This window comes from Lepus europaeus, chromosome 1 (assembly GCF_033115175.1).
Source record: "Lepus europaeus isolate LE1 chromosome 1, mLepTim1.pri, whole genome shotgun sequence".
Classification (NCBI taxonomy): Eukaryota; Metazoa; Chordata; class Mammalia; order Lagomorpha; family Leporidae; genus Lepus; species Lepus europaeus.
Genome location: NC_084827.1, coordinates 19,495,344 through 19,522,597, shown reverse-complemented (window position 1 = coordinate 19,522,597; position 27,254 = coordinate 19,495,344). Strand labels below are relative to the sequence as shown.

Sequence of the window (27,254 nt, the reverse complement as noted above, 5' to 3'; positions counted from 1 at the left end):
CCTCCCTGAGGCGCCTTTTTGTACTACTCATGGCAGCCAGCACACTATCCCCACCTCCACTGCACCCAACCTGTGCCTGTCAGATCAGCGTGTTAACCGCGTCTGTGAGCAAGGCCACTCTGAGGAGACCAGGAGGAGGGATTGTGCCGGCAGTGAATGAGGACGGCAGGATTGTCGGTGGTGTTTCCGTGTCTCCACTACCGGGCTACAGAGCTTTTGAAATGGGTAGTTGCTAACCAGGATTGCATGCACTCAGCCTCTAGTTGTTTGTAAACGCCTAGGTTAGTTTCTTCTCCCTGATTTTATTGCCATCCCCCACGGATTATCTGTATTCCCTGTGTTCGCACAGCTTTCGGCGCATTGCTCCACACACGGTGTGCGTACTTGTTGATTTCAATGTATTTGTGTTTGCCTGCGTGCACAGCAACCGGGTGGAGGGCGGGCGCTGTGGGAGGCGGCGTGCATTCCTTTCTCCCCATTCTTTCTCCCTCGAGCAGCTGCAGCCTGGATGCCTTTCTCCTCGCGGGTGGGGAGCACGCAGAACCACTGACCCTTTAGCAAGTTGTCCCTCACCGAACAGGTGTCTCCCCCGCCTCTCGGAGGAGAGGGATGGCTGGATGCTTAGTGACATCAGCCGCCGACCAATGAGAAGTCAGGCTTCGGCAGCCGCGCCAATGGGCGGCCGGGGGCGGGCCCGGTTTCCTGGGAGCCGGGCGGGCCGGGCTGGTCCTGCGCCGCGGTGGAGTCTCGGTCGCGCACGCTGCCCGCTGCGGCTCCGGCGGCTCCCGGCGGCTTCCGAGGCGGCCCCGGCGCGCGGCTCGGGCGCCTCCCGCCGCAGCGCCGCTGCCCTGCCGCTCGGGCTCCCGCCGCGGCGCGGCTCATGCCCCCGGGCACGGAGCGCGCAGGTGGGCCGGCGGCCGCTGGGAGATAGGCCCCCCGGGGCGGCGGCGGACCATGGCGCGCAGACCCGCGGCGCCGGCCGCCTACGGGGAGGAGTTCTCCTTCGTCAACCCGCTGGTGAAATACCTGCTCTTCTTCTTCAACATGCTCTTCTGGGTGAGTCGAGGGTCGTGGGGGCTGTCGGGCTGCAGGGTCCCCCGGAGGGCGGCGGGGGCGGCCCGGGATGCGCGGCGCGCGGCGAGCCAGGTGAGCGGCGCTGCCTAGTTTTCGGGGCTGACGACACTTGGCTGGGGGAGGTGGGGGGGTGTTTGCCTGGGGAGGACACCGTGGTGGCGCCGGGTCTGGAGGGGGCGTCGGAGGAGGGCTGTGCAAGGGCTTCGGTAAAGACGTATGGGGATTCTCGGGTGTCGGGTGAGGGTCCGTGCCAGGCCGAAAAGGAGGGCTTGGGGGAGGAGCAGGTTTTCCTGTCGGCGCCAGGGAGCCCCACTGGCACATTCACGACTGGGGGGACTTCCAGGCCTGGGGGCTAAAAGGCCCCGCCGGCAGAGAAAGAAGAGAGGAAAAATCCCAAACCTCCCCTCTGGTTTTCCTCCGGAAGCACGGGCTAAGGGCTTCAGCTTTCCCTTTGTAGCCTCTGGCCCCCCACCCCCACCCCCCGAGGCCGAGGAGATGCAGGAATGGCCCCCAGACCCGGATGCCGCCCCCAAGCCCGCACTGCCCCAAACTTCGCACCATCTTTCTCAGGACCACCCTCCACCCTGGAGCCTGGCAGCTTTCTGGCGATGGGCTGGACGGCGGGGGGTCCTGTCAGAATTTTCTGCTTGGTGGTGGAAAAGTGGGAAAAGTACAGGATTGAAGCCCTGGGCATCTGGCGTCTCATTCGCACTCTGCCATTAACTGTTGAATGACTGATAAAGGAAATAGGTCCCTGACCGTAGGCCTTGGTTGCCTCTTCTGTAAAAACCATACCTTGTGTGATCCCGGATGCAGAAATATCATGAAAGGCTAGCTTGATCCTGTTTCTTGGCTGCACAGTCCCCAGGCGCCTGGGGAATGAGACCGCAGGGAGGTCCCTCCCCCACGCCCCCATGTCTCTGCCTGCGCCCTGCGTGCCAGCGCTGCTGCTCTGGGAGCCGCTGTCCTTGGCGCGCTCAGTCTGGGATCTCTGATTCAGATTTGCAGGAGGGAGGAATTGGGGTCTAAAACAGGTCTCCTAGGAGAGAGGGCAGACCAGACATCTAAGGCAGTCGCTGGAAAGGTTTCACAGGGCCCGTGGTGTGAAATGCAGGCACAAAGTACCTAAGTGCCAGCCTGTTGGGACACATGAGAGAAGCCCCAGAGGATGCTGGTGACAGCTCACTCTCAGCCATGCTGCTCCTGGGAGAGAGGAAGTTTGGGCTCCTGTCAAATTCTCAGTTTTTGAATTGGAAAAAGATTTTCAGCAGGCATCTTGTGCGGCATTCCCAACGTGTGTTCGAGAAAGCTCAAGCAAGGAGATGTGAGATGTTTTATCCAAGACCCAACAGCTGGTTAGTAGACTTGGTCTGCTGACTCTTCTACTGAGGCCCCGTGCCTCCAGGGGAAGTCCTTGACCTTGATGGTTGCCGCTGTAGCTGGCGGTATTTGCAGTTAACCAGTCAACCCAAGTTCCTGTGGGCTAGCAGGAGGTTAAGGAAGAACAGAAGAAAATCCCTCACCACCCCTCTGCCAGGCAGGGGGACATGCCAAGGGGAACTCCCCATTTGGGGCAAGTACCAGGGAAGCTGCCCACATGTGCTCACATGTGCCTAGGCCAGTGCACTAGGCTAGTGACGCACAGCCCTCAGAGCCAGTACTGACATCCTGGGAACCTCACTTGGGTCCCAGGTCTAGCTACCCGTGTCTCCTTGGGAGCCATTAGCCCCTCACTCTTATCTGTGTTCCCCAGTGGCCCCAGCTGGGTGCATCTGTTAGGCTTGGATTATGCCCACTTTCTTGGACTTGCCCACCCCACCCTAGCCACTTTAATTAGATAAATAACCTCGGGAGGCCATAGCCAAGAAGAGGGTTGGCTCCCTAGACCCATTTACATTGGCAGCAACGCTTCCTTCAAGGTCAGAGGACCTGGCTAGCCAAGCTGGCACCTCTCCAAATTAGAGTAGCACCCCTTCTTGGCCCTGCTGCAGACTCGTGTCAGAGTCGGAGACTCTGGGAACAGCACCGAGAAGGACAGGAGGTCTGGGTTCTTTCCAGGTGACTCCCAGCCCATGTCCCTGTCTCTCTGTCCCCTAACAGAGACATTTTTCTGCTTCTGTGAACTACTTAAACGTAAATGGATCACTATGGGGACTTTCTTCCTTCGAGACTTGGAATGGATCCAAGGATGAATTTTTCTGTGTTCTGGTCTCTCTGGGACATTGCCATTCCTAGGTCACTGTCCTGGACAGGCATTACTGAGTCACTTCTCCCACGGGCTGAGAGCCACGGAGTTACACTCCACACACAGGCAGCTGAAAGTCTAGGGGCCATCTTTCTTCCCGCCCGCCCTTCAGGGACTACGTACCGTGCACACTTCCACCATCCTAATCAAATTCCCCTCCTCTGCCCAGAAGCACCCGTGGATGGAGCTGTGGGCCTGCACCTTGGTGGGCAGTGTGCATTTCCTGGCCCTCTGCTGCTGTTGCTACTGCTGCTGCTCCTGCTCCTGGGGTTGCTGCATATGTGGGGGTGGGAGGCGGGAAGGGTTGTATCTGCACTGAGAACACGTTGGGAAGGTGGCCAGCGTGCTCTGGGCTCAGGCTCAGCGGTGGAGGTGGAAGTAGGTTGCTCTGGGATTCCCGACTCCAACTCCTGGGGCGTTTGGGGTCTGACTCAGAATGCGGCTGGCTCCTTTGGGACCAGGACCAACGCCTCCAGTGTATGTTTCAAATCTCACTTCCCCTTTGGCCTGGGAGTTCCAGTTTTCTCCCCAGAGTTATATTGCTGGCTTACTGATCATCAAGATCCCATGACCTGGAGTAGTTGCTCCAGGATTCTGCGAGTTGTATGTAAATCTTTGGATCTTAGGGCATGGCATTGTGGCATCAACATCTCAAATGGGAGTGCCAATTCGAGTCGCAGCTGCTCCACTCCGGATCCAGCTTCCTGCTACTGTGCCCGGGGAGACCTGGCTGCAGTTCCAGTGTCCCAGCCTCTGGCTTTAGCCTGACTCAGCCCTGGTGGCGGCCCTGGCGGGGGGAGGGAACCAGTAGATGGAAAAGCCCTCTCTCTGTGTCACTCTGCCTTTCAAATAAATAAATAATAAAAAGTTTTAATAAAAAAAAAATGTTTCGGTTAAGAAGTAGCTGCCTTTCCTCACCTGCTTTATCAGCCGTGGGCACACGTTGTCAGGAATATCAGTGCTGCCCACAGCAGCCACCTCCTTCCTGGCTGGTCCTTCTCACGGAGGGCAGCAGCCAGCAGCTAAATGGGCAGAACCCAGAAGCTCAGACCTTCAGCTCCTGTGGCTCAGCCCAGGCTTCCTTGGTGGCCGTGGCTCAGGGCTCCCGTGGCACCTCGTGTGTACTCTGATGGTCCCTTCTCTGTGCTGCAATTAGTGTTTACTTTTATCTGTCTTTCCTCTGCACTTGAGGCCACTAAGGCTGGAAGCTGCCTTCTTCACTTCTGGGTTCTCAGGACTTAGCTGTGTGTGGCAGGCCGTGGGTGCTTGATGCGTGTTTAGTAAATGGCGAGTGAGAGAGCAAACCATACAGGATAGAAGCACGTCCGTGGTGGACAGGCCCTCGAGCATCCTCAGTGGTGAGGGGCCTGGCTATGTCCTCCTCTGCTGGTCCTCCTGTGGCCTGACGCCTCTCCCTCAGCCAGACCGGGAAAACGGCAGCCGTCCCCTCCAGCCTCGCTTGGGGCCGGCATAATTACTCTTTTAAAATTAATTAATTTATTTGAAATTCAGAGTTACACAGAGAGAAGGAGAAGTAGGGGGGAGTGGGGGGAGAGAAAGAGGTCTTTCATCCACTGGTTCACTCCCCAGGTGGCCGCAACGAACAGAGCTGTGCTGATCCGAAGCCAGGAGCTTCCTCTGGGTCTCCCATGTGGGTGCAGGGGCCCAAGGACTTGGGCCATCTTCCACTGCTTTCCCAGGCCACAGCAGAGAGCTGGATGGGAAGTGGAGCAGCTGGGACTTGAACCGGTGCCCATATGGGATAGTGGCACTGTAGGCGGTGGCTTTGCCCACTATGCCACAGCGCCAGCCCCCGTAATTACTCTCAACAGCATCTGGAGGTTTTCACTTCCAGGGCAGCATATGTGGACTCCTGTCCAGTTCCTCCTTGGGCCAGTCTGGACCACTGGTGAGGCCTCTTTAAGAAATTTAGTGTCTCAGCCAGGACCATTGGGTGGGAATCTCCAGGGTCCTCAGAACCATTCCAGACCAGCTTCAGTTCCCTCTCCAGTAACCTGGCTCAGAAGCCGTGAGGGGGTTACCAGACATCAAGCCTGATGGAAGATCCCCCTGAGTGGCAGAGGCCTTTCTGCCACTAGCCTTCCACCCTCACACACACACATGCACACGCGCACATACACACGCGCACACACACACACTTCCAGCCATGCCAGGAAGCTGAGGCCACCTCCTCCATCTTCTCCCCTCCCTTCCTCGTAGGCCAAGCCAGCTTCAGTGGGTGAAGCAGCCAATTGCTTTTATAAAAACAACAAAAAACCCTGAAACACCAAAAACGAAGATGAGAACCTTTGCTATGCAGGTCGCATGCATGCCTTCTGAACTCCCCTGGTCGCTCTGTTTGCCTTGTACCAGGCAGGAAACCGTGGACTTCAAGCAGCCTTTAAAAAGAATAAAGGCAGACACAGAGCTTGCTCGGTCTTGGCGGCAGGCTGTGTCGGGCTGGTCACTCCAGGGCTGTGTGTTTGAATGTTTATCCTACTGGGAGCCCTGGGGACCTCCTTTCCTTGCTCATGACCTTGGAAGACACTCAGGAGTTGGTTCCAGGCATTGGCAAGGAAAGGGCCCCGTGGACTCCTCCATCCAGCGGGACCATACCATGCAGTCCAGAGGGAGAAGGCGGAGCCTGTGTCATGTAGACAAAGCCAGACACGGCAGTGCCAGGGTGGCCACCGATCTCGGGTGCTGAGAGGGTCCTGTGTTAGGTCCAGCAGGCTGTGCCACCTCTGACTTCATCCAGAAATAAGGATAGAAAGGACTGAGAAATTGGAGGTGCAGCCCCTCCCTCCCCACCTCCCCCTGAGTAGGACTGGGGTTTTGACTCCCACACAGGGAATTGTTCCACCCTCAGCCGCCCCCAACCATCGCCTTTAGGGAAGCGGGAAGGAGACTTCGAGGGTGGGGAGCAGGTGCTGAGACACTATTGCCACCTGCTCCTTGCACGCTAGACTTGGGAACATGGAGACAGACACGGTCACGGCTTTCTTGAAGAGGCAGGCCTTTGTGGCCGTGCTGGGACTTCCCCATCCCGAGACCACCCCCCACCCCAGATGCGTCCTGGGCTCCGCTGGCACCCAGTCACCTCCCTGTGCCGTCTCCTATCCCCTGCCTGAGCTCTACCTGGTTTGGAGATGGCTGGCTGCTTCCCACCTCACCTGGTGGTCCAGGTGAACGCCCGGGGCCCTGGGCTTGCTGGGACCTGGTGGTCCCAAGGCTTTGAGGACGTTCGGACATCTGGTCCCGCTTCAGCCAGTCACTAACCAGGTGAGCTGGTGGAAGTCATTGGAAGGGCTGCTCTGAACACAGGTGTTGTACATGGAGGCACTGGTGCCCTCTGGGGGTTGTGGTCGGAATTGAATGAGCTGGCAGGTCTAGCACTCCACACGACTACTGCTGTGGTTGGAGCTGTCTCCTGGAAGCCACCTGCTGTGGGTAGGCTTGGAGCACAGGGATAAGCACTTCTCCAGGGAGGAGGAAAAGAGGAGCAAAGCGATGGGGCCCGAGCCTAGCAGAGCATCAGCTTTGAGCCTGAACCACTTTGCTCACATTCCCACTGTTAGCTAGGAGGAGGTCATTGATGATGCCTTTCTAGGCTACAGAGAAGGTTCCTAGATAGCCTCGGATCAGAGCCCAGCTGTTATCCCAAGAGCCTTCCCCAGGTACACCCCTCAGGGCTTGTCATACCGCCTTGTCCTAAGGTGTGGCCTGGGAGAAGTAGATTGGACGGCAGCCATCCTGTTGCAGCTTGAGAGCCAGGAGAGCAGCCCCCAGTCAGAGCCTCCATGCAGGGCCCTGTATCCACTCCTCTCTCAGAGCTGATGGCCCCAAAATGGTGTCCTAGGGCTGGAAGGGCTCGTCCTCACAACCATCAATCGCCGCTATCTTTTCCAGTTTGTGAGAAAAAAGATGTCAAGGGGCCGGCTCTGTGGCTTAGCAGGGTAAGCATCTGCCTGTGGAGCGGCATCCCATGTGGGTGCTGGTTCGAGTCTTGGCTGTTCCACTTCCAATCCAGCTCCATGCTAATGGCCTGGGAAAGCAGCAGAAGAGGGCCCAAGTGCTTGGACTCCTGTACCTACATGGGAGAACTGGAAGAAGCTCCTGGCTCCTGGCTTTGGATCAGCTCAGCTCCAGCCGTTGTGGCCATTTGGGGAGTGAACCAGCAGATGGAAGACCTCTCCTTCTGTCTGTCTGTAACTATGCCTCTCAAGTAAATAATCTTTAAGATTTATTTATTTATTTATTAGAAAGTCAGAGTTACACAGAGAGAGGAGAGGCAGAGAGAGAGAGAGGTCTTCCATCCGCTAGTTTACTCCCCAGTTGACCACAATGGCCAGAGCTGCGCCGATCTGAAGCCAGGAGCCAGGAGCTTCTTCCAGATCTCCCACATGGGTGCAGGGGCCCAAGGACTTGAGCCATCTTCTACTGCTTTCCCAGGCCATAGCAGAGAGCTGGATCAGAAGTGGAGCAGCCGAGTCTCAAACCAGCGCCTATATGGGATGCTGACGCTTCAGGCCAGGGCATTAACCCGCTGCGCCACAGCACCGGCCCCAAATAAATAAATCTTTAAAAAGGAGGGAGTGTTGCCAGTGTTGTGGCATAGAGGGTAAAGCTGCCACCTAACAGTGCTGGCATCCCATGTGGGTGCTGGTTTGCGTACCAGCTGCTCCTTGGGCCCCTGAACCTATGTGGGAGACCCAGCAAAAACTTCTGGCTTCGGATCAGCCAAGCTCCATCGGCCATTGCAGCCATCTGGGGAGTGAACCAGAGGATGGAAGACTCTCTCTCTCTCTCTCTACCTCTGCCTCTCTGTAACTCTGCCTTTCAAATAAATAAATAAATCTTTGAAAAAAAAAAAAAAAAAGAAAGTCCAGATACTGGGGAGAGCTTTCTGCATTTTCCTGTTTTCTCTCAAGAACATTATTAGTGCCTGCAGCTAGTTATTTGCCACTAAGAATGGGCAAAAGGGAGGGCAAGTGGGCAACCAGATGTCATGGGGGACTGGGAAGCGGTTTCTTTAGAATACTGCCCGTATTGTTCTATGAAATGCGGAGACGTGCTCTTAGCAGCCACATCATCTGTTAGCAGAATTGTTCCTTATTTCTTTATTTTTTTGTTGCTTGTTCCTATGATTGAAATTAATATGTTGTGCTTCCTCACCCAATACACAGAACACAACAATGTTTGTGTTACATATTCCTGTACAAATGTGCGATCAGAATCTCACTGTGAGGAAACAGCCAGATCATAATTGAGGGACATTCTGGAAAATAATTGGCCTGGATTTCTCAAAAACATCAATGTCCAAAAAAATGTCAGACGACTATGAGCAAGGGCTGGGAGGAATCAGAGCCCTCACACAGTGCTGGCAGGAAGGTGAAACTGTGCAGCCCCACAAGAAATGAAGCAAAATTAGGAGAACTGGGGCTGGAGTGTCGGCAGCTGGTTAAGCCACCGCCTGCAATGCTAGTAACCCATGTGAGTGCCAGTTTGAGTCACAGCTGCTCCACTTCCAATCCAGCTCCCTGCTAATATGCCTGGGGAAGCAACAGAGGACGACCCAAGTCTTTGATTCTCTGCACCCATGTGCAGAGAGAGGTCTGCATGGAGTTCCAGCCTGGTTTCAGTCTAGCCCAGACCCAGCTGTTGTGACTAAATGAACCAACCAACAGATAGAAGATCTCTCTGTATTGCTCCCCCCATGATTTTGCCTTTCAAATAAATAAATAAATCTAAAAAAAAATTTTAACTGAAAACAGATATTCAAACAAAAACTTGAACACAGATTTCCCAGCAGCCAAAAGGTGGAGACAACCCACCTGTCCATCCGTGCATGAAGAGGTAAACACGTTGTCTTACGTCCATACAATGGAATACAATTCAGCCACGGAAAGAAAGGAAGTGCTGACATGCTACAGCATGGATGGACCTTGGAAATATGATGCTCAGTAAAGAAAAGAGCCACATGTGCTTGACTCCATCCTTAGGAGATATCCAGAGTAGGAAAATCCGTAGAGGCAGCTTTGTGGCTGCCAGGGGCCGGGGAGAGTGGAGGGAATGGGGAGACTGCTTCGGGGGTTCTGGGCTTCTGTATTCGGTGATGTGAAAGCTCCTCGGGTTGATAGAAGTGGTGACGATCATCCAGCATCGTAAAAGTACATTAAAATGGTGAACATCATATTAGATGTACTTTGCTAGAAATGTCAGAAAGTTAGTGTGTTATAAAACCAAAGAAAGGGAAGAAAATTTGAGAGAAGAACAAAAACTAGGAGACTATTGAGGCTAAAGGACAGAGACCCAATCACTCAATGCAGTGCATGACCTATGATTGGATCCTAGATCAGAAAAGGGGGAGCGGGAACTTATACTGGACATCATGGGGATATTGAGGTAAGTTAGATATGGGCTGTAAATTAGATTGCAGCAATGGCGCATTAAAGTTAAAAGAAGAAATTAGTATATCAAAAGCTATGGTGTATACCAGCAGTCCTATGACTTCCCAGCACTCTGCCAACTGAACAGTTTCAAGATCCACTTCCTTGGCACTGGCGCTGTGGCACAGCAGGTAAAGCCATGGCCTATGGAGCCAGCATCCTAATGAGGCACCAGTTTGAGTCCCCGCTGCTCCATTTCCAGTCCTGCCCCCTGCTAATGTGGCTGGGAAAGCAGCGAAAGATGGCCTAAGTCCTTGGGCCCCTGTACCCTGACTCCTGGCTTCTGCCTGGCCCAGCCCCAGTTGTTGCAGCCATCTGGGGAGTGAACCAGTGGATGGGAGATCTCTCTGTCTCTCCTTCTCTCTCTCTTTCTGTAACTTTGCCTTTCAAATAAATAAATAAATCTTTTTTAAAAAAAAATCCACTGCCTTAAGCTTTGGTATGAGTGGGAGGAAATCACTCTAAAGTTTTTACCACTATTAGCAAATTAACCCCAGATTAAGAAAACCTGATTTGTTTTTAAAGTTTTTATTTAATGAGTGCATTTTTACATAGATACAACTTTAGGAATATAGTGGTTCTTTCCCTCCCTCCCCTCTACCCCTCCCCCCCCCCCCGCTCCCATCCCACCTCCCACTCCCTCTCCCATCTCCTTCTTCATTATGGTTCATTTTTAGTATGACTTTATATACAGAAGACCAACCCTATGCTAATCATAGACTTCAACAATTTGTACCCATGCCCACACACAACATATAGAGTACAGTTTGGGGAGAGAATTTGCAGTTGATTCTCATATTACAATCCAATAAGGACAGAGGTCCTATATGGGAAGCAGGTGCACAGTGACTACTGTTGTTCCTTTAACAGTTAACACTCTTTTTTTATGACGTTGGTGATCATCCGAGACTCTTGCCATGGGCTGCCAAGGCTATGGAAGCCTTCTGTGACCATAGACTCCATCAGTATTTGGACACGGCCATAAGCAAAGTGGATGTTCTCTCCTCCCTTCAGAAAAGAGTGTCTCCTTCTTTGATGTCCCTTTCTTTCCTCTGAGGTCTCACAGAGATCCTCCATGTAGGATATTTTTTTTTTGTCACAGAGTCTTGGCTTTCCATACCTGAAATGCTCTCACAGGCCTTTCAGCCCGACCAGGAAGCCTTAAGGGTTGATTCTGAGGTCAGAGTGTTATTTACTGCGAATGTCATTCTAGGAGTCTGCTGTGTGGACTGCTTCCCATGTTAGTCCTTCCTTCCTTTTTAATTCTATTATTTTTACCGGGTACTTGATGTTATTTATATCATCCCTTTTAAACTTAGACCAATCTATCTGTTGCCTTTAGCATTTAATATGATCATTTTAACAGTGAAGATGGTGGAAAACCTGATTTAAACCAGAGGTGGGGTTAAGCTGCCACTTGAGATGCCCACATCCCACATCACAGTGCTGATTTGAGTCCCAGCTGTTCTACTTCTGATCCAGCTCCCTGCTAATGCACCTGGGAAGCAGTGGGTAGTGACTCAAATTCTAGAGTTCCTGCCACCCATGTGAGAGACGTGGATGGAGTTCCTGGCTCCTGGCTTCAGCCTGACCCAACCCCCTGCTATTGCGGCCATTTGGGAAGTGAGCCAACAAATGGAAGGTCTGTCTCCCTTTGCCTTTCAAATAAATGACTAAATCTTTTAAAAAAAAAAAAAAGAAAAGAAAATCTGATATGAAAAATGTAGAGGAAACAAACTAGCAAATTTGGAGTGGCTTTTAAAAGAATAGAGTTTTATTTCTTAGGGAAGTTTTAGCGTTATGGAGTTTCCATGTACCCCATGCCTAGTTACACATTTTTTTAAAAAAATTTTTTAGAGGAGCAACTGGGACAGAATCTAGCACCCCAACCGGGACTAGAACCTGGGGTGCCAGCGCCGCAGGCAGAGGTTAGCCTAGTGAGCTGTGGCACTGGCCCTAGTTACCCATTATTAACATCTTGCATTAGCATGAGAGTTTGTCACAGTGAGCATTATCTGGCCCGCAGGTTACTCTGATTCCTTGTTTTTATTTAACGTTCCTGTTAGCTGTGACAGTTTCTTGGGCTTTCCTTATTTGTGATGACCTTGAGAGTTTGAGGAGGGCTGCTCCAGTGTTCTGTGGAACTTACCTGGTGTTTTTCTCATGATTATCCCGGGTTATGGGGACTGGGAAGGACCTTGGAGGTACAGTGCCACCTTCATCACACACTGCCTCTCACACCGGTGATTTCTCAGTGTTGTCGTGCTTGGCGCTGACCCGATTGCCCAGCTGAGGCTGTGTGGGTCAGGCGTCTCCACTGGCGGCCCCTCTCCTGCCTCACCCAGACTGTGCCCTTTGGAGGGAAGTCACGGCACAGCGCACTCCGAAGCAGCGAGGAGTCGTGTCCATCTCCCCAGGGCGGCATGTCTGCTTCAGTTGTGTAGAGCCCTCCGCATGGGAGGTTGGCCTTTTTGCCCTCATTAATTTATAGCAGCACACACTCACAGATACGTATTTTATGCCTAGGATAATAAGTCAACATTTCCTGCTTTATTTTGATGATCACATTGTTCCAGTTTGGGGATGGGGGTTGTGCCACGAGGGGTTAAGCTGCCACTTGGGATGCCACATCCCACATGTCAGTGCCTGGGATCCAGTCCCACCTCTGCTGCTGATCCAGCTTCCTGCTGTCGTGCCTGAGGGAGACCTGGATGGAGCTCCTGGCTCCTGGCTTCAGCCCAACCCAGCTCTGGCTATTGCAGGCATTTGGGGAGTGAACCGATAATACTTCTCTCTGTTTTTCTTTCTTTCAGACACTCTGCCTTTCAAATAAATAAATAAAAATTTTTAAAGAAATTATTCCAGTTTTGGCCATTAGCAGCTCTTTCGGTTGGCTCCTGTGTCTGTTTGGCTCACCCGCGTCAGTGCAGGAGTTTTGTTGTCGAGCACTTTCCTGCTGTCTGGCACAACAGAATGCTCCAGGCTCATCGTGTAAATTTCCTCCCCTGGTCCATTTTTCCACAGAGCCCAGGGAACACCTGTTTTCATTACAAGCACATAAAGATAAAGGCACTGGTGCATGCAAATTATTTTATATAACTTTATCAACAACTTCTCAGGAACATTCATTTTGCTAGAAGCTAGACTCAGGTATTTTTAAAATTGTAGCTTGTAAAAGTTGGCTGCCAGGCTATGGAAAGCCATCATCAGAAGGGTCGTGTCTTTATCTCCATCCTCATCCTAAAAGGAGGCCATGGTGCTGTTGTGGGTGCCATAGGATTTTGTAGTAAAGACTGACATAGTGGAAAGAGGCCAGAATGGGGTTGAAAATTTGAGTTTCGTCCAGATTTTGCCACTGCACCCATATGCAGTTGGTCACTTGTCACTTCAGCTCTTCTGGCCTCGACTACACAAAGGATTGAGTGGCCAAGTCCATTTCTAAAGTTCTATTCAACTCTACAGTGTGGTGCTATTAACAGCAGCGGTACTAACTTTGGAATGGCCGTAGCTTTGAGGAATCCAGGGTGGGAGGGAAGGGCAGGACTGGAGGTCGGAGAGGTCAACCTGTGAAATGCAGAATCTGAGAGTCAGGGGAGAGCACCAGTAATATGAAATAGTAAAGTCCTGATCCTGTTTTAATGTAGCCTGCATCTGCTTCTGCAGATGCCTGGCTGATCATGCTTTAGGCTTGTAGCTTCTCAAACTTGGCTGTACATTGGAATCACCTGGAACACATTCAGAACTCTCGTTTCCTGGGTTTTAACACCAGATTAGGGAGAACACTGGTGTACTCTGTAAACGCCATAGCTGGGAGCTGGAAACGCGAGCCAAGTTTCCCACGTGGGCGCAGGAGCCCAATTACCTGAGCCATCCTGTTGCCTCCCAGGGTCTGCATTGGCAGAGACCAGAGTCAGGCATCCGGAGTTTTCAGTGTCTCACCTACCACTGAATCCCCAAGTGACTTTTTTTTTTTTTTTGAAAGACCAGAGTGACAGAAAGGGAGAGACAGAAAGGTCTTGTGATTAGATTCCTTCTGCTGGCTCACTCCCTAAATGCCTGCAACACCTGGGGCTGGTCCAGGCCGAATTCCATCCGGACCCAGAACTCCATCCAGGTCTCTCATGTGGATGGTAGGAACTCAGGTACATGGACCGTGATCTGTCTCTCAGGCACGTTAGCAGGAAGTTTGATTGGAAGCAGAGTAGCCAGGACTAGAACCAGGCATTCCAGTATGGGATGCAGGCATCCCAAGTAGTGGGTTAACCCACTGCCCCACAGTGCCTGCCAGGTGACTGTATTGGCAGCCAAGGTTGAGAGCCACTGCTTAGGCTACGAATGCTCTTGTCCCTGCCCCCATATAAGCCCTAGATTTTAGGTCCTCTGAGTACCTTAGCACCTGATGAAATGGATTTGGATAGTGCATTGGTTTTCCACTGCTGTTACAACAAATTAACCATGGCTTAAATTAACTCATGGCTTAACACAAATTCATTTTCTTACATTTCTGGACATCAGGAGTCCAAAACATGTCTCACTGGGCTACAGTTAAGGTGTTGGGTGTGCTGTGTTTCTTCTGGGGTCTCTAAGAGAGGACTGCATCCTCACTTGATCCAGCTTTCAGGGGCTGCCCACGTCCTTTGGTTCCTGCCAACCTCTGCTTCCATGGTCAAGTCTCTGTCTCTGATTTTTTTTTTTTTTTTTTTTTTTTTGAGAGGCAGAGTTACAGAGAGAGAGAGAAGGAGATCTTCCATCTGCTGGTTCACTCCCCAGATGACCACAGTGGGCAGAGCTTGGCTGATCCGAAGCCAAGAGTCAGGAGCTTCTTCTGGGTCTCCCACATGGGTGCAGGGGCCCAAGAACTTTAGCCATCTTCCACTGCTTTCCCAGGCCATTAGCAGGGACCTAGATCAGAAGTGGAGCAGCCAAGACTCAAACCACCATCCATATGGAATACAGGTGCAGCAGGCAGTGGTTTTAAACACTATGCCACAGTGCTGGCCATTCTTTTTTTTTTTTTTTTTTTTTTTCTGGTCAAGATTTATTTATTTGAAAGGGAGAGTTACAGAGAGAAATCTTCCATCTGCTGCTTCACTCCCTAAATGGAGCCACAATGGCCAGAGCTGGGACAGACTGAAGCCAGGAGCTTCTTCCAGGTCTTGCACATTGGTGCAGGGGCTCAAGCACTTGGGCCATCTTCTGCTGCTTTCCCAGGTGCAGTAGCAGGGAATTGGGTTGGAAGTGGAGCAGCCGGGACTTGAACCGGCACACCCATGTGATATGCTGGCGTCTCAGGCAGCAGCTTTACCCATATGCCACAGTGCCGGCCCTCCTCCTTCTCTGATTGTGACCCTCTTGCCTTTTTCTCACAATTGTGATTACATTTCACAATCTCCTTTACCAAAATAAACATACCTTTTAAAATCCATTTTTCCACAATTTTTTTTTTATTTTTTATTTTTTGAAAGGCAGAGAAAGGAGAGATAAAGAGAGATCTTCCACCTGCTTGTTCACTCCCCAAATGGCCTCAGTGACCTGGGCGGGGCCAGATCAAAGCCAGGAGCCAAGAACTCCGAGTCTTCCATGTGAGTGGCAGGGGCCCAAGGACTCAGGCCATCTTCCACTGTTTTCCCAGGTTGCGTTCATAGGGAGCTGGAGCAGAGTAGAGCAGCCAAGTCTCAAACTGGTGTTCATGTGGGAAGCCAGCCAGCTGGGACTCGAACCAGCGTCCCAATGTGGGATGCTGATATTGCAAGCCTTGGCTTAACCCACTGCCCCACAGCACTGGCCCTTCCACAAACTGTTTAAAGTACTTCATGCATCTTACTAAATTTTTTATATTTGAAAAACAGGAGCCTGGGGACAACAGAAAGCGCAGATACCTATTTTTAAATGACTCAGTAAGACGATATTGAGTTAGAATTGGCTCTGGTGAGTTTCCACGGGCAGGCAGAGAGGCTGGCTCACCTGGCATAGGGCTGGTAGATCAGTCAGCCTTGCATTACTGCTACACAACACCAGACACAGGCTACTTAGGAAGAAAAGAGAGGTTGGTTTGGTTCACAGTTGCAGGTTCAAGGGCATAGTGCCTGCATCAACCGGATTCTGACTGCGGGCCCCATGGTGGGTGGTGGGTGGCACTGGCAGGTGTGCGTGTCCAGGCAAGCAGTCACATCTTGAACCAGGAGCAGAGAGGCTCGGTGGGGTCAAACTCAGGCTTTGGTTAACAGTGCTTGCTTGCTTGCTTTCTTTCTTTTTTTTTTTTTTTTTTTTTTGACAGGCAGAGTGGACAGTGAGAGAGAGAGACAGAGAAAAAGGTCTTCCTTTGCCGTTGGTTCATCCTCCAATGGCCGCTGCGGCCAGCGCACTGTGCTGATCTGAAGGCAGGAGCCAGGTGCTTCTCCTGGTCTCCCATGGGGTGCAGGGCCCAAGCACTTGGGCCATCCTCCACTGCACTCCCTGGCCACAGCAGAGAGCTGGCCTGGAAGAGGGGCAACCGGGACAGAATCTGGCGCCCCGACCGGGACTAGAACCCGGTGTGCCGGCGCCGCAAGGTGGAGGATTAGCCTGTTGAGCCACGGCGCCGGCCTAACAGTGCTTTCTTGAGAACCACCTTCTGAGGACACACTCTAGTAGCCCTAGGACCTTACATGGGGCCCCCCCTCCCAGAGGCTATACCACCCTCCTGCAGTCTCTCCCTGGGGACCAAGCCAGGGGACAGCTGCATCTCAGTGTGGGGTTTCCCTGCCTCTGCCTGTGCTCCCTGAGCCTGGCTGGCTGTGGGACGAGAAGCCAGCTCGTACCCCCAGCCCCACATGCCGCTCAGCAGGCCACTCCCACTCTCCTGGACAGTGTGAAGGCCGGCAGATGGCACTGGCCCCTGAATCAGAGACAGGGTCAAACGATGGGGGCAGGGAGACAAGGACGTGCATACAGGCAGAGAAAGGTGACAGGCATGGCTTTAGATGAGGGTTTGCCATCCACTGTGGAATGCGCACTACCGCCTCCCCTAGCAGGTGGCAGAGGCCCTTTATCAAGGGGGCCACAGGCAGAAGGTCTTTACTAAGCGACTGGCCCAACGCTGTTTACCTGTTCTAGGGGCCAGGCTCCCTTCGCCCCCCACCAAAGCTCCCAGCTGCCTCTTTCCCCCTGGTTTCTGTCTCACAGGACAGTGGAATCTGGCCAGCCAGCTCCCTCCCACTGAGTTGGTCAAGTCCCTGCTGCTGAGAACTCTCTCCTGCCAAAGCTTGACCCCATCTATTGCCATGGCGACAGACAGCAGCTGCTTAGCACCGGCCTAGAGACAGCCCAAAGACAGAGTAGCAGAGGCAGTACATACTGGGGCTACCCTGCATTCCCAGAGGCAGGGAGACTCCAGAGAAGGCTTCTTTGGAGACTCCTGGCAGCCCCGGTGGGTTGGTTCACTCAGGAAGAAACCATGAAAATGTAAAGATTCCAGACTCCTGCATTGCTCCACACTGGGATCAGAGTTATAAAGGTGGCCAGTATTTGTGCACACACATTCATTCATACACATGCCCTTTGATGTTGGTGGACACCTTTATTTTTGCACTTGAAACCACGCTGACCTCCAAGAAGGTTAGAGAGCTGGCAGTATGCTTTAGCTGTGAGACCTTCCCTTTGCTGTAGGTGGATCAACATTCATAAGGGCAGGTGTTTTAGCACAGCCAGTGAAGCCGCTGGATGAGATGCCTGCATCCCGTATCAGAGTGCTGGTTCGAGTCTCAGCTGCTCGGCTTCCATCCAGCCCCCTGCTGATGTACCTGGGCAGGCAGTGAGTGATGACCCAGTTCTTGGGTCCCTGTCACCCATGTGGGAGACCTGGTTGGAATTCCAGGCTCAAGGCTTCAGCCTGGCCCAGCTCTAACTGTTGGGGGCATTTGGAGATTGAACCAGCAGATAAAAATGTCTTCCCCTTTCTCTTGCTCTCTTTCTCTTTCTCTCTCTGACTCTGCCTTTGAAATAAGTAAATAATTTCAAATTTCACAGTTTCTGTGTGACTCTGGACAAGGTAACTATTAGTAATGATTATATTTACCATCAGGTAAATACAAATAAATGCTTTCCATGTATTATTATTTTAAGATTTATTTTATTTACTTAAAAGAGTTACAGAGAGAGGTAGAGACAGAGAGAGAGGTCTTCCATCCACTGGTTCACTCCTCAGATGGACGCAACAGCTGGAGCTGCGCCGATCTAGAGCCAGGAGCTTCTTCTGGGTCTCCCACGTGGGTGCAGGGGCCCAAGCCCTTGGGCCATCCTCCACTGCTTTCCCAGGCCATAGCAGAGAGCTGGATCAAAAGAGGAGCAGCCAGGACCAGAACTGGCGCCCATATGGGATGCCAGTGCTTCAAGCCAGGGCTTTAACCTGCTGTGCCACAGCACCGGCCCCATCATGTATTATTTTTAATTCTCACAGCAATCTTATTAGATACAGTTTGTGGATTTTTTTTTTTTTTTATTTGACAGGCAGAGTTAGACAATGAGAGACAGAGAGAAAGGTCTTCCTTTCGTTGGTTCACTCCCCAAATGGTACTTCAGCTGGCGCTGTGCCAATCCAAAGCCAGGAGCCAGGAGCTTCTTCCTGGTCTCCCATGCAGGTGCAGGGGCCCAAGTACTTGGTCCATCCTCCACTGCCCTCCCGGGCCACAGCAGAGAGCTGGACTAGAAGAGGAGCAGCCAGGACTAGAACCCTGTGCCCATATGGGATGCTGGCACCACAGGCAGAGGATTAGCCAAGTGAGCCACGGCACCGGCCCCAGTTTGTGGATTTTTTAAAAGATGTATGCTTTTATTTGAAAAGCAGAGCAATGGAGACAGAGAGATCTTCTATCTGCTGATTCTTGGGCTGACTTCCACTGCCTTCACAGGCACGTTAGCAGAGAGCTGGATCAGAAGTGGAGCAGCTGGGACTGGAACCAGCGTTCCGATATGGAATGCTGGCTTTGCAAATGGTGACTTAACCTGCTGCACCACAACACCAGCTGCTGGATATGGTTTGTTTTAATTCCCATCTTCAGATACAGAAACTGAGGCTTGGACATTTGTCCCACGTGGGCCCAAGTCTGACTGTCTGAAGCCCATGTTCTTAGTCACTGTTCTGTATTAACTTTGTATAACCTTAGCTTCCTTATCTGAAAATGGAGATAACATCTCGCACACAAGGTAATTGTGTTGTGAGGAGCGAATGAGATAAGGTCTCTGGCGGAAGCAGAGCTCTGGCAGATTCTATCAGCACTTTTCCTGGGCCGGAGAAAGATGTCCACTGCTGGGTCCTGGCAAAGTCACCCCTCTGGAAGGCTGTGCACAGTGTTCAGGACTGTCTGCTTTCCAGGATCTCAGGAGCTCATGCCCTGTCTCCACAGGTGATTTCCATGGTGATGGTGGCTGTGGGCGTCTACGCTCGGCTGATGAAGCACGCAGGTGGGCTACCGCTCCCCCTCCACCACACCCCTTCCTCCTCTGCCTCCTTCAGCCCCAGTCCCCCTGCATGCAATCCTGTCTGAGCACTGGGGCTGAAGGAGGCGGCGCCCCCACAGCCAGATCCTACTGCTCCCTGCCAAGGCGTCAGACAGCTCTCCGTGAGCCTCCTGGGTGCTGACGCGGTAGGCTTACAAAGTGTCTGGGGAAGAAGGTAGGCTCTGGGCTCTGGGAGCAGAACAGGCCAGGGCTGTAGCCCCTGCCTGGCGCTGTCCTGGCGTGGCTCAGCCTCCTTCTCTCCCACTGCACTGAGTCTCCGGGATGTGAGTCTGCAGAGCTGGGACCTGATGTTCTCTCGTTCCTTCCTGGACCCTAAGCGGCGCCTCCTCTCCGAAAGCCCAGGAGTACAAGCGCTCGCTTTGCTAGTGCCTCGGTGCTTTCTGGAGGGGCAGGCAGAGGTGCAGGGGAGGAGTTCTGCTTCCCCGTAAGCTTCCCCTGACCACAGCGGAGATTCCCTCGCCTGGGGAATCCATCCCTGGGTGCAGGCTCAAGCTAAGGGCAGGCGCCTCTCCCAGAAGCAGCCCTGGCCTGTCTGGCGGTGGACCCGGCCATCCTGCTGATCGTGGTGGGTGTCCTCATGTTCCTGCTCACCTTCTGTGGCTGCATTGGGTCCCTCCGGGAGAACATCTGCCTCCTGCAGACGGTGAGTGGCCAAGGGCCCACTGGGAAGTCCCCAGGTGCCCGCTGACCTCTGGTTACCGCCCCTCCCTGCGACCTCTACAGCCCCCCTTTCCTCTGGCCCACCCAACCCCAAAGCCCGGACTGTCCGCTCGTCACTGGGGAGCCCAGTGCCAGGTGGCCCGGCACGAGCAGAGGCAGCTGTCTTTCCCATGTGTGGGGCATCTGGGAGAAGCGCCGCGTGGCCCCCAGCGCTTCCCACTTCCTTGGGCTGGGCTGCTGCCCAGAGTGCTGAGACTGTCTCCTGGCCCTGCCTGTCCCCACAGTTCTCCCTCTGCCTCACCGTCGTGTTCCTGCTGCAGCTGGCCGCGGGGATCCTGGGCTTCGTCTTCTCAGACCAGGTAACTCTGGAGCCCCGAGCCATCTCAGGCTCCGGCCTGATCGTTAACCACAGTGCCTTCCCCTGAGAAGCATCAGCCTTTGAAAGGGGGGCGGGGTGAGTCTATGCCATGTCCAAAGAGAATTTCAAGGTTGTAAGACTCTTCCTCGAGGAGGCCAACAGGCAGGAAGTTCCATGAACACATAGTTGGGATAATCCACAGAGGACTGGGTTACAGACAATGTGGAGAGCCTGTTCCTAAAGTGTGTGTGTGTGTGTGTGTGTGTGTGTGTGAGAGAGAGAGAGAGAGAGAGAGAAGGAGAGGGAGAGGGAGAGCGGGAAGGGAAGGGGAGAGGACAAGAAAACATGATTTTGAGCAGTGCTTACCATATCTGGCAATGATCTTCCATTCAAGGCCAGTCCTTTGGATCAGGAACCAGAATTAAGAGCCTCTTCATCAACCCTGACTTTTCCAGTCCTTTTGGCTTAGTAAAAATCCTAAAATGATAACCGGAGGTCTCTTTTTGGGTCTAAAGACATGCAGTTCCCTCATGTCCACTAGAGGTCAGTGCCTCGGCTCAGTAAGCCCTTCTCTGCCAAGAAGAGCCGTTGAGCTTCAATGCTTTGCCTCTCTCGCAAGTGTGGAGGCTGTGTGGTCACAGTGTGCAGAGGTGCATAAACGCTGGGTCCCCAGCAGGGTAGCTGAGAAGCAGCCACAGCAGGTCCATCCAGCCTTGCTCTTGCCCTCGGGTGCCCGAGGGCCCAGGGATGGATGGGCTTTGGCATTGGCAGTCTTCCTTTGTTGGGCACTGGTTTTGCTTTCGAGGGTCTCTGTTATTTCTGTAGGGAGGGGCAGGGTAGAAATTAGCACTGTCTCCGGCAGGCTCGGGGGAAAGTGAGCGAGATCATCAACAACGCCATTGTGCACTACCGCGATGACCTGGATCTGCAGAACCTCATCGACTTCGGCCAGCAGAAGGTACGGGCTGAGCACGGGGGTGTGGGCAAAAGTTCACCGCCTCACCTGGAGGCCCGGTGCCTCCTGGTTACCTGCCAGGTAATGGATTCTGGTAAGGGGGTTGGCAAAAAACTATACTGAGCAGCAGAGTGCTTTCAGAGTACTTCTAAGGACACAGAACGGTATATATAGTAATCTACCATTTGTGTAAAAAAAGAAAGAGGAAAGAATACGTATCCATATTTACAGAGAGAATTTGGAAGGATTTGGAAGGAACCATTATAAGTGGTTACCTATAGGAGGAGGAACACGACAGATTTATGATTATTTAAGGATTACATTTTTAAAATTATATGGTAAAATATGTATAACAAAATTTGCCACTTTTAAGTGTACAGATCTGTGGCATTAAGTACACTGCTTGGTTTTATTTGTATTTGACTTTTTTATTCGTTGAAAGGCAGAGTGACAGAGAAAGAGACAGAGAGAGGTCTTTCATCCCCGGTTCACCTCTCAGATTCCCACAGCAGCTGGGGTGAGGCCAGGCTGCAGCCAGGGGCCAGGAACCCTATCTGGGTCCCCACACAAGTGACTTAAGCCATCATTTGCTGCCTCCTGAATGCATTAGCAGGAAGCTGGGTGGAATGTGGAGCCATCTGGGGAGTGAACCAGCAGATGGAAGAGCTCTCTCTGTCAGTCTGCCTATCAAATAAGTAAAGAAATAAGGGGAGCCTGAGTTCTGGGTTCAAGATTATGTTAAACCCAACCTGAAGCTGCAGGTGGGTGCTCGTCGTGGACTCTGGGTCACTCTGCGAATTCCCTTGTTCCGCTCAGTGTGAGGATGGGGAGATCTAAGCCCTGTGCTGGGCTCTGTTGCAGTTCAGCTGCTGTGGAGGGATTTCCTACAAGGACTGGTCCCAGAACATGTACTTCAGCTGCTCGGAAGACAACCCCAGCCGTGAGCGATGCTCTGTGCCTTACTCCTGTTGCTTGCCTACCCCCAACCAGGTGAGCAAATCTAACCTTCTTCCTCCTGTGCCGTGATAGAAGTTACTTTCTGTTTAGGGCAGCTGCCAGTGTGAATCCTCCTTCCCTAGCTTAGCTGATCAAAAAAAAAATTTTTTTTTTAAGATTTATTTGTATATTTGAAAGGCAAAGTTACAGAGATGCAGAGGCAGAGACAGAGAGAGAGGTCTTCCATCTGCTGGTTCACTCCCCAAATGGCAACAACGGCCGGAGCTGAGCTGATCCAAAGCCAGGAGTCAGGAGATACTTCTGGGTCTCCCACGCAGGTGCAGGGGCCCAAGGACTTGGGCCATCTTCTACTGCCTTCCCAGGCCATAGCAGAGAGCTGGATCAGAAGTGAGCATCCGGGACTCAAACTGGCGCTCATATATGGGATGCTGGCACTGCAGGTGGCAGCTTTACCAGATACACCCAGCACCAGCCCCACCAATCAGTTTTAACGACAGCTGTCGGGTGTTTTTCTTTTTTTTTTTTCTTTTTTTTTTTTTTTGACAGGCAGAGTGGACAGTGAGAGAGAGAGAGAGACAGAGAGAAAGGTCTTCCTTTGCCGTTGGTTCACCCTCTAATGGCCGCCGCGGTAGCGCGCTGCGGCCGGCGCAGCGCGCTGATCCGATGGCAGGAGCCAGGTGCTTCTCCTGGTCTCCCATGGGGTGCAGAGCCCAAACACTTGGGCCATCCTCCACTGCACTCCCTGGCCACAGCAGAGAGCTGGCCTGGAAGAGGGGCAACCGGGACAGGATCGGTGCCCCGACCGGGACTAGAACCCGGTGTGCCGGCGCCGGAAGGCGGAGGATTAGCCTGTTGAGCCACGGCGCCGGCCAGCTGTCGGGTGTTTTTCTTTACCCTAGTCTGATAGCTCTGTTAGTCTTTCACTCCCGTAGCCCACATGGGGGCTCAAAAGGAGCAGCTAACTGGACCCAGACCTCTAAGAGGAAGGGAAGTTTTACCAGTTTCCAACTCGGCACCGTCCACATCCATCAGTACTTCAAAAGTTCATGGAGGGGCCGGCGCTGTGGCATAGCGGGTAAGCCACCTCCCGAGATGCCAGCATCCCATATGGGCTCCAGTTCACGTCCTGGCTGCTCCACTTCCAATCCAGTTCCCTGCTAATGTGCCTGGGAAAGCTGTGGAGGATGGTCCAAGTATTTAGGTCCCTGCACCATGTGGGAGACCAAACAAAGCTACTGGCTTGTGGACACTTGGAGAATGAACAAGCAGATGGAAGGAAGACCTCTCTCTAACTCTGACCTTCAAATAAATCTTAAAAAAAACAGTTCATGGAACCTGGAATTTAAAGATCATCTTGATATTTTAAAAAATTGTGAAATTCATGCCTAGAGGAGTCTTCAAAAGGTTCATAGAAAATATGTTTTATGAAAAAAATGTACATGGATTTCAAATGTGCTACATCAAAATAAACTTTGAGGCTGGCGCCCTGGCTCACTAGGCTAATCCTCCGCCTGCGGCGCCGGCACACCAGGTTCTAGTCCCGGTTGGGGCACCGGATTCTATCCCAGTTGCCCCTCTTCCAGGCCAGCTCTCTGCTACGGCCTGGGAGTGCAGTGGAGGATGGCCCAAGTCCTTGGGCCCTGCACCCTGTGGGAGACTAGGAGAAGCACCTGGCTCCTGCCTTCGGATCAGCGCGGTGCGCCAGCTGCAGCGCACCGGCTGCAGTGGTCATTGGAGGGTGAACCAACGGCGAAAGGAAGACCTTTCTCTCTGTCTCTCTCTCACTGTCCACTCTGCCTGTCAAAAATAAATTTAAAAAAAATTAAAAAAAAAAACTTTGAAAAGTTCTTGGAAAATGGAATTTACAAAGTACCGTCATATATTCCCTAACAATTTAGGAAGGATGAGCAGCTCATCAGCTATCAGAAGAAGTCTAAGAATGGGAGTCCCACTTGGCTCTTCCCCTCTCCCCCCAGGCCGTGATCAACACTATGTGTGGCCAAAGTATGCAGGCCCTCAACTACCTGGAAGCTAGCAAAGTCATCTACACCAACGGCTGCATTGACAAGTTGGTCAACTGGATACACAGCAACCTCTTCTTACTTGGCGGGGTGGCACTGGGCCTGGCGATTCCCCAGGTAACTCATCCTGCAAGCCTCGGGGGGTCCCACAGAGTCTCCACGGGCTCCTTTGTTTGGGTTCGGGCACTTGGGGGTCAGCTGGGGCATTGCTGATGCGCAGGGCACCCCTTGCTGATGAGCGCCCCATTCCTTCTCGTCTCTCCCAGTTGGTGGGAATCTTGCTGTCCCAGATCCTAGTGAGTCAGATCAAAGACCAGATCAAGCTACAGCTCTACAACCAGCAGCACCGGGCAGACCCGTGGTACTGAGAGCCTGCCACGCACTTCCTCACCGGGGCCACGGGCAAACCTCAGCGACCCTCGGCCGCGGCTGCTGAGAACAGCACCAGGTGGAGATTGGTTTCCGGCACCCCAGCAACTGCAGTCCAGTGAGAAGTAAATGGCCGAGGGGCCCCAGGCAGGTGCACAGGTGGCCCAGGGCTGGGAGGCCGCGCCTCGTCTTCCCTCATCGAGCCCTCAGCATTGTTATAGATTTATTTCGTATGGTTTCTAACCTTAAGCATTTGGGTTTATAGTTTTTTTTCTTTTTCTAGCTTTGTTTGGGCAGAGATGTTTGGGAAATAGCCCCTGCACAGAGAGTTGTGGGGGCACTTGCCGCTTGCACCCCAAGGCACTGGGGCTGCCAGCTCTGTTAGGGCTGCTGCAGAGGTTGGTGGACTTAGAATCTGACTGTTGCCAGTGAGACCTGGCAGTGGAGAGTGGACACCAGCAGCCCCTGCCTGGACTGGCCTGTTCCCAGCTCCACCAGGGAAAGGAGTGGAGCAGGCCGTGGAGCTTGGGGGTCGGCTGGGGACAGCGGACCGTGCTGGGGAGGGGTGGAAGGGGATCTGTTTACCAAATGCCTGCCCTGCCACCCTCCCAGGTTCCGAGTGAGCTACATCCTGCCCCTCCCTCGTTTCCATGGAAACGTGGCAGCCAGGGCAAGGGGTACAACAGCAGCCAAATTCATCCCCACCCTACCCCCTCTGAAAAGTCTGGAACCATGGCCTAGGCACTTCACAGACAGCAGAGTGGGTCCGAGCCCTGCAATCCCGCGAATTCTTGCCTGCCCGTACCCCTGGTCCAGCAAATGGGGTTTTCTTTAACTTGGCAGCGTGAGGAGGAGCGGTGGTGACCCCCCCACCCCACTTTCCTGCACCAGTGCTCAGTATTTCTACCGTGTAAGAAGCAGGCATCTTGCTAGAGCCTGGGGGAGCCAGAAGTGGCAATAAAAGTTTGTTGACCTGGGCTAAGCTGGACTCCATGGATTTTCCATTCTGGCAACTGGAAGGGGAGACACAGTAACCGGCCCCACCCGGGGACCCCGCGACTCCACAGTAGCTGTTGGGGGCCCACACGCACCCCATCTACCTCAGCCTCATCTCTCCAGTCTCCATGCCCATTTCTGATCGGGGACTGGCGTCCTTTATCCCATGCTGTTAATGTTTCTTTTCGAATTAAAGTGGATGAAAATCAACGTGCCGCCCAAAACGTAGGACGGGGGTGGGGGAGGGAAGGGTCCGAGGGGAATGAAGAGGAAGGGAGCCAGCCCGGGCCCGGCCCCTCCGGCTGGTGCCGGTCGGCCTCCCAGGCTGCACGAGAGCAGCCCAGGGGAAACTTGGAGCGGGCGCCAAGGGGAGCAGGCGGGGCCGGCGCCTCCGCGCCGTGGGTGGTCCCCGCCCAGCCGGGTGGGACGCGGGACGTGGGCGCCCGCTCCCCCGCGTGCCCGAAGCCTCCTCGCCGCCCCCACGCTGTCGGGGGCTCCGCGCGGCCCAGGGACAGCCGGGAGCGGGGGTCCCCGCGCGGGCTGGGGAGACACAGCCACACACCCTCTCCAGCAGCGCCGGGGGGCCGCGCCAACGTTCGGTCCCGGCTGGTAACAGAACGGCAAGAGTAGAAGATGAAACCGAGCTTAGCGCGGGAGACGTGCGCGGCGGCCCGGAAGGCGGGCCTGGGGCTTGGGGCGCTGCAGCTTCCTGCCCGGCCGCCTTGGAGGCGGCGTTGGCGGCGGGCTCCGTTCGGGGCCTCCTGGAGGAAGTAGGAGGCCAGGAGCCTCAGAACGAGGGTTCCAAGCCGGGTTTCTGGGAGTCCACGGCCGTTAGTGACTCCCCAGCCTGTCGGGCCTGGGCTGCGGGGGTGGGGGTTTCCGTGCAAGCCCCAGGCCTGCGGGCGCCTCGGGTTCTCCTCTCTCTCCAGCTTTTTGCCTCTTTGGACTGGTGCACCAGGGGAGAAAATGAGCCACGTTTTGAGAGGCTTCTCGTGGTTCGTTCCTGTTTCCCTTGAATTTGCTTCCCGTGGTTCTGCCTGTTTCTAGTACCCCAAGCCCCCAGGTCTGTGGGATGAACATCAGAACCTTGGAGCAGCTGATCAACTCTAGGTCCGGGGGTGGGGGCAGGGAGTAGCCTCTTGGAGACAGCAGAAGGACTAGGCTGGGTGGGCGGTGGCGAAGACCTGGCTGAACCGGTGGCAAGGAAGGTGGCAGCCTCACCACCTACCGTTAAGTAAGGGCTGGCCCCCAGAGGAGCAGACTTGCTGACTGTTCGATGGGACTCTGGTTCCCTGGGTACTCGTTTTCTATCGCTGCTGCCACAGATTACCACGAATGTAGCGGCGGAAAACGACTCTGATTTGTCTTCTCATCATCCTTGGGAGTCAGGTGTTCAAAATGGGCCTCCCAGAGCTAAGGGGTGCACGAGGTCTTGCTCCTTCCGGGGGCACCAGGGGAGGAGCCGCTGGCGTTCCGTGGCATGGCCCCCTGTTCAGTCTTCAGAGGGTGCCACTCAAAACACTGTGGTCACCTCTCCTTTCCCCCTAGCTACCCCCACCCGCGTCGGGATCCGTGATTATGTTGGGCCTGATTGCATTCTCCAGGATGATCTCGCTTTAAGATTCTTCACCGTTGGGGCCAGCGCTGTGGCATAGCGGGTAAAGCCATCACC

At 53.4% G+C, this 27,254-nt stretch overlaps 1 protein-coding gene across 2 annotated transcripts; it reads left to right on the top strand.

Annotated features, from left to right (window-relative positions):
- The first annotated feature begins 954 nt into the window (after positions 1–954).
- TSPAN33 (tetraspanin 33) lies at positions 955–25,762 on the top strand. Of its 2 annotated transcripts, none has more exons than XM_062198266.1 (8): positions 955–1,056; positions 19,152–19,209; positions 19,785–19,909; positions 20,211–20,285; positions 21,147–21,242; positions 22,101–22,229; positions 24,173–24,334; positions 24,484–25,762. In XM_062198266.1, exons 1-8 carry the CDS (start codon positions 955–957, stop codon positions 24,583–24,585), a joined length of 849 nt encoding a protein of 282 aa, XP_062054250.1. In that variant the 3' UTR covers positions 24,586–25,762. The 2 variants fall into 2 exon arrangements, with proteins under 2 accessions (XP_062054250.1, XP_062054243.1); XM_062198259.1 differs by having other exon boundaries at positions 19,782–19,909.
- The last annotated feature ends 1,492 nt before the right edge of the window (positions 25,763–27,254 follow it).